The sequence below is a fragment of the Erithacus rubecula genome (genome assembly GCF_903797595.1).
Source record: "Erithacus rubecula genome assembly, contig: scaffold_652_arrow_ctg1, whole genome shotgun sequence".
Taxonomy (NCBI): Eukaryota; Metazoa; Chordata; class Aves; order Passeriformes; family Muscicapidae; genus Erithacus; species Erithacus rubecula.
Window position 1 is genome coordinate 7,954 of NW_027635688.1, and position 6,719 is coordinate 14,672.

At 50.3% G+C, this 6,719-nt stretch overlaps 1 protein-coding gene across 1 annotated transcript; it reads right to left on the reverse strand.

Annotated features, from left to right (window-relative positions):
* Positions 1-211: 211 nt before the first annotated feature.
* Positions 212-1,135, reverse strand: LOC306816527 (olfactory receptor 14J1-like; the record flags this gene model as incomplete). Its single annotated transcript, XM_079332963.1, has 1 exon — positions 212-1,135. Exon 1 carries the CDS (start codon positions 974-976, stop codon positions 212-214), a length of 765 nt encoding a protein of 254 aa, XP_079189089.1. The 5' UTR covers positions 977-1,135.
* Positions 1,136-6,719: the final 5,584 nt, after the last annotated feature.

Consider the following 6,719-nt stretch of genomic DNA (forward strand, 5'->3'; position numbering starts at 1 on the left):
ATGCAAATACTGAATTAAAAATGGTAAAGATAAAGATTTTCTTGTGAAAAAAATTATAAAATGTATTATAACTGTGCCAGCAAAAAAAAAAAAAAAAAAAACAAAAAAAAAAAAAAACACCAAAAAAAAAAAAACCACCCAAACAAAACCACAGGATATAGAGTGGGGATTAATGAGTAATATTATAAAAGCGATACAGGAGAATGAGAGTTTATTTTTTCTGAGAGGCATTCATGATGATTTTCCTCAAGCCATCCTTGAGTTCCTGATTCTTCAGGCTGTAGATGAGGGGGTTCAGGGCTGGAGGCACCACTGAGTACAGAAATGACAGTACAAGATCCAGGGATGGGGAGGACATGGAGGGGGGCTTAAGGTAGGAAAACGCTGCAGTGCTGACAAAGAGAAAGACCACAGCCAGGTGAGGGAGGCAGGTGGAAAAGGCTTTCTGCCGTCCCTGCTCAGAGGGGATCCTCAGCACAGCCCTGAAGATCTGCACATAGGAGAAAACAATGAACACAAAACAACCAATTACCAAACACGCACTAGCAGCAAGAAGCCCAAGTTCCCTGAAGTGGGAGTGTGCGCAGGAGAGCTTGAGGATGTGTGGGATTTCACAGAAGAACTGGCCCAGGGCATTGCCATGGCACAGGGGCAGGGAAAATGTATTGGCTGTGTGCAGCAGTGAATAGAGAAAGGCACTGGCCCAGGCAGCTGCTGCCATGTGGGCACAAGCTCTGCTGCCCAGGAGGGTCCCGTAGTGCAGGGGTTTGCAGATGGACACGTAGCGGTCGTAGCACATGATGGTCAGGAGACAGTACTCTGCTGAAAGGAAAAACACAAAGAAAAAGACCTGAGCAGCACATCCTGAGTAGGAGATGTTCCTGGTGTCCCAGAGGGAATTGTGCATTGCTTTGGGCATAGTGGTGCAGATGCAGCCCAGGTCAGTGAGGGCCAGGTTGAGCAGGAAGAAGAACATGGGGGTGTGCAGGTGGTGGCCGCAGGCTACGGCGCTGATGATGAGGCCGTTGGCCAGGAGGGCAGCCAGGGAGATGCCCAGGAAGAGGCAGAAGTGCAGGAGCTGCAGCTGCCACGTGTCTGCCAGTGCCAGCAGGAGGAAGTGGCTGATGGAGCTGCTGTTGGATATTTCTGCCATATGGGCATGGTGGACCACTGAGAGAAGACATTGACAAGCTGGAAAAGATTTTCTTGAGTCAATTCTGTGCAATTATATTACAAATCATCTCAAAACTACTTCTCTTCCTGTGGAGGAACTTCAGTAATTTGTTTTTTTTTTTTTTTTTTAATATCCATTTTGCACTGCTGAGTTACTGCCTCTTCTTCAGCATTGCTCTCAACCTGAACACTGGGGTGTCTAGAGGGAAAACAGGACTCCTGTGCCCCATTGCAGTAAGACCTGCTGGTCCCACACAGCTGCCCTGCGCTCTTTACACCCCCCACTATTTCACAGTGGTCAAAATTACAGTGTGCTGGAAAAACAAAGTGGATTCTTTGAAGGCTCCAGTTTCAAAATCAATCTTCCTAAACCCTTCTCTCTTTCCCTGTGCAGCTGAACTTAGAAGGATATCCAGGCTGTTCTGGCTCTTTGCTGCATGGAGTTGTGCGTATTAGGAGCTGTTTCTCTGTATCCAAGGCCTGATATCCCTGCAGCCCTCTACCCCTGCCATAGCCCAGCCCAGTCCTTGGGACTCAGTTCTGCCCTGCACACCCCTCCCAGCACAGGGCACTGCCCACAGGCATCTCCCTGCCAGCAGGGCCTTAAGGGAAGCTCAGACAAACTGAGATGCTGCAAGCCAAGGTGCTGCTGCTGTCTGTAACCAGAGGAGGGTGAGGAGGCACTTGTCAGGGAGATGTGAGACAGATCTGCTGATGCCCAGTGGGACAGTGCAGGAGTCTCAGTGACACAGACACACCTGACAGCCCCTTTCCCTTCCCTTGAGGAGAAAGCTGGGAGCAGCCCTGGCCATGCAGCACCATCTCCACAGCAGGAGGAATCTGCCCTGATGGGGTGACTCCTTCCACCTCCAACTTCTCCCCACAGTCCATGGGAAGCTGCCAGGCAGTCTGAGAGCTGGTCCTGGCAGGTGGCACATACCCTGGGCTGGCCAAGAGCCCTTAGGGCTGCAGGAGCTGCTCTGCAGGACAGTCCTGGGCAGCCCTGGCTGCAGCCCCAGCTTCACCCCTGCAGCCATCACTGGCAGCAGGAGCCATCCTGCCCTGTCCCTCTGACAGTGCCCAGGGCAGCCCAACTCTGCAGCACAACCTCCTCCTCCTCTTCCTCACAGTATCTGAGAGAGTACCCCTGACACATCCCCAGGCTGTGGGGTGTGCTGTCTCCAGGAGATCCCTCCAGGAGCACAGGGGACACTGCCCTGCACCCACAGACTCACCATGTCCAGGGCTGTGAAGATGTTTCCCCAAGTGAAGTCTCAGCTCAATGTCTTCCCAATCCTGATCATCTTTACTGTGTCTGTGCCTGGCTCCTGTCCCCTCAGTGCCTACAGGCAGTGCCCTCAGCCCTGCAGGGCTGGGAGAGGAGCAGCTTCTCAGCAGAAATGTCTTTTTGAAGCTTTTCCTGCTTGCCATTATTTCCCTCTGTGCCAGGAGACACAACACAACGACTTTGATGAACCTCTCAGGAGTTTGGTCTTTTTTAAATTAGATTCAGTCCCTGAATGTTTTTCAAAAATCCTCTCAAGAACTCAAAATTTAATTGAAACTTGAAAGTTTCTTGAACTTTTAATGCGTCTCACTAAGAGACAGGACTGAGAACTTTCCCCAAGGTACCAGATAGAGCAGAAAAATGGAGGCACTGGTGACAGGTAGGAACAAGGAAAGTAAAGGTGTCTCTGACGCTGAACAAACCTGGATGATTTTCAGCAATGCAAAGGGCCAAGAGCTGAGCCCCAGCCCCTGGCAAGGCAGATCCTGTCCCTTCCTCATTGCTCAGGGCTCTTCCTGGCGCACTGGGCTCTGGGGATGTGCAATGCCAAGGGCAGGATCATGGGGCGGCCCCTGTCAGGCTGCTGAGCAGGGACAAGGAGGCAATGAGGCCCCAGCACAGCAAGGCTCACTTGTCCCCTGCTGGCCTCAGGCCCAGGGCCAGCAGCCATGGCCCAAGTGCTGCAGCAGTTGGCTCTGGCAGGGCCTTTCAGCTGCTGCCCATCCCTGTGCCCTCTGCAGCCCAGGCTGTGCTACAGTGTCCATGCCCTGCGCCTCTGTCCCTGCAGGCTGTTCTCATCCCCCGGCTGCCCCACCTCACTGGCCCCTTCCTTTGCTGACAGCTCTGCATTCTGCCTGCCTCTGCTTGGCCACACAAAGCCTTGGGCTGCTCCAGACTCCTTTTGGAGGACGTGTTGCGCGCCAACCCTTCCCCGGGAGAGAAATTCCTTTCTCCTTGTGTTCAGTCTGGATTGCCTCAGCAGTTCTTGGCATGAATCCTTTATTTCTCTGTCTGTTTTTCATTATATCAAAAGGATCCACCATCTCTGAAATGGCCCTTCAATCCCTTCCAGGGCTCTCCTCTGCTGTCCTCAGTCTCCACTCCACTGAGCACTGAGGTCTATCGTCATTATATATTGGTCATTTGCTTGAGGCCTCCAAACCCCACCTCTGGAGATCTCTGGGCCCTCTCCAAGGTGTGTTGAAATGAAAACTATCACCTCATAGCGTAAGAAAATCACCAGAGGAACAAGGCCAGCCAGACCTCTCTGTTCTGGCTCCTTTTGTCTGGGAGTAGTCCTTGAATAGGTAGAATTTAGGTGGCCAAATTCCAGTTTTGTCCATATCCCCTGGATGAGAAGACCAGTTCTTTTCCATAGGAAGGAAAGCACAGGGCCTCAGTGCTCCAGGGGCTGATGAGAGACAGCCCTTGAGATGTCAAGGTCAGCTGGATCTGTCAAGTCACCCCTGGGAGGCCAAACCAATCAGACCTGTTCTATCTCCCCTCAGCTTCATGGGGCCCCACAGTGTCACAATGTTCTCCTTGCTTCTTCAGTGTCACAATGGCCCCTTGTTTCCATGAGGCCCTGCAGGTTCACAATGGCCCTTTGGTTCTGTGGACCCCCACAGTGTCACAATGGTCTCCATGATTCCATGGGGGCTTGCAATGCCACAATGGTCTCCATGGATCCATGGTACCCTGCAGGATCACAACAGCCCTTCGGCTGCACAAGGCCCTGTAATGCAGCAATGGCCTCTTGGTTCCACAAAGCCCTGCTGCTTCACACCGGCCCCTTGGGACCATGCGGCCCAGCAGTGCCACAGTGATGTCCTTGGTTGCATGGGGTCCCCTCTGTGTCACAAAGGTCACCATAGGAAGGAAAAAACTGAACCCCAGTGCTGCAGAAGCAGATGAGGGGCAGTCACCAGAGGCCAAGGACAGCCAGACTTGATGGTATTTGCAGATTTTTTTTTGGAGTAATCCTTGGAGTAATGAAATTTTCATGGCAGAATACCATTTTCAGACATGGACATCTGGAGGAAAAGGACGGTTCTTTTCCAAAGGAAGGAAAGCACAGAACACTGGTGCTTCAGAGACAGATAAAAAGTGGCCATCAGAGGCCATAGCCATCCAAACCTCTCTGTTCTGGCAGCTTTTGTCTGAAAGCAATCCTTGGATACATGGAATTTTAGAGATGGATTCCTAATTTCAGCTCTATCTGCACTGATGAGAGGGACAGGTTTTTTCCCATAAGAAGGAAAGCACTGAGCCCCAGTGTTTCAAAATCAGGTGAGAGTCAGCCCCCAAGAGGCAAAGAGCAGCCAGACCTCTCTGTCCTGGCAGCTTTCACCTGATAGTAATCCTTGAATATACAGAGTTTTGGAAGTGGAATCCCAGTTTCGGACATGGGCACCTGGTTGAGAAGGATAGCTTTTTCCTAGAAGAAAGAAAAATGTGAAGTCCAAGTGCTTTGGAAGAAGATGACAGGTGATCACCATAGGCCAAGCCAGCCAAACCTGTTTCTCCTGACACCTTTCATCTGGGGGAAACCCTTGGACATAGGAATTTTTGGAGGTGGAGTCTCAATTTTTGGTTGTGAGTGCCTGGAATGGAAGAAGAGCTTTTTTCATTGGGAAACACTCCAGTATTTCAAAGAGAGATGAGACCCAGCCCTCAGGAAGCCAAGGCCAGGCAGACTTGTCAGTCATGGCAGCTTTTGTCTGAGAGCTGTCCTTGGATTTAGGGAATTTTGGAGATGTCATGGTGTGACTTTTGTTTTGCCAATTCTAATATATTTAATTTCTTTTAAAGATAGGATTTAGGAGCATAGGCAAGACAGGCTTAAAACTTTAAAAGGTACAAGAAGAAATTTATTAATAACAGAAAAAGTATTCAGAGTAAGATTCCTAGATTGTTTCCTCTTCTCCCTTCCTTCATTCCACATTCCTTAACAACAACATATAGAGAACACTTCAGTCTGTTATCTACTTAAATAATCATTTCAGTTCACTTAAGATAGAAAAGTTCTGTTTTTAGTTTAGGCTTAGGGGGTGTCTTCACCTCCACAATCTTCATCCGCATGGGAAAATATTGCAGATTATGACTCTCCTCTCCTCTCATTTTCACAGTCCTTCCAGAGCTTTGCTATGCATTATGTTACACACTTGGGGTACCACTTTTAAAGCAAGGCTGCTGAAAAACAAAATTCTCTTCATCTTCTTCTCTACCAAATATCTCTGTTCATATTTCAGTCCCAGAACAGAGAGAGCTCCATTTCTCCCAGGCAAAAAGTCTTCTTCTCAAGCATCCAAACCTCCCCAAGTATATTTCACAGTTTAAAGAAATTTTAGTGTAGTCACAATTCCCTTAGCCCATAATAAAATGTTTTCAGCTACTTATCAGTTGTGTCTTTTAAATCTCTTCCCACCAGGAACTTTATCTTCATTCCGCTGACCTCTATAATTTCCATGCTTTATTTCTTCACATTCAGGGGAGCTCAGTAGATGGAGATTCTTATCTAGGCATTAAAAAGAGTCAAAATTGTATCCAGATTGTGAAGAGGTCATGTGGGGAGCTGGGGGCCTCTTCTTGCAGAATGGCAGGGTGGGGAGGGGAGGGAAGGGAGAGATTTTGGTGGCTCCCCAATTCCCCCGCTTGGCCATGCCACGTGGAGAGGGGAGCCGGCCCAAGATGAGCTGAGCAAAGAGCCAAGCAGAGCCGGGGACCACCAGGGCAGAGGTCGGGGCCATGCCAGAGCCATGTGGCTGGGGCCATGTGGAGCTGGGGGCCCCCAGGCCAGGGCCTGGCCAGGGGCTCCACGCAGAGCAGGTGCCAGGGTGCTGGTCCAGGCCTCCCTCTGGGCTCAAAGCTGGGGGGGGGAGACGGGGGGGGGGGGTGCCCCGGCCAGAGGCCAGTGCATCTCCCGGGATCCAGAAGCTGAAAGAGAGTTAGTTAACTCAATCCAATGTGATTTGTGAAAGCAAAACTACTTTTAATTGATTTCCTGAGATGTCCACTACTAAATCAGCTCTCTGATTGGTTCCAGCAGCTCACAGGGGAAGCCCTAAGAGATGGAACAGCTCCTCCTGTTCCCCTGTCTCGTCTTGCTTTCCCTCAGGCAGCTCCACCCCCCCCCCCCCCCATCACATGAAACCAACACAGGACACAGGAGAGAATTCCCAGCTTTGACCAAGGGTACCTAGAGGAGAATGACAGTGCTTTTCGATAGGAAGGAAAGCCCAAAGCCCCAGTATTTCAG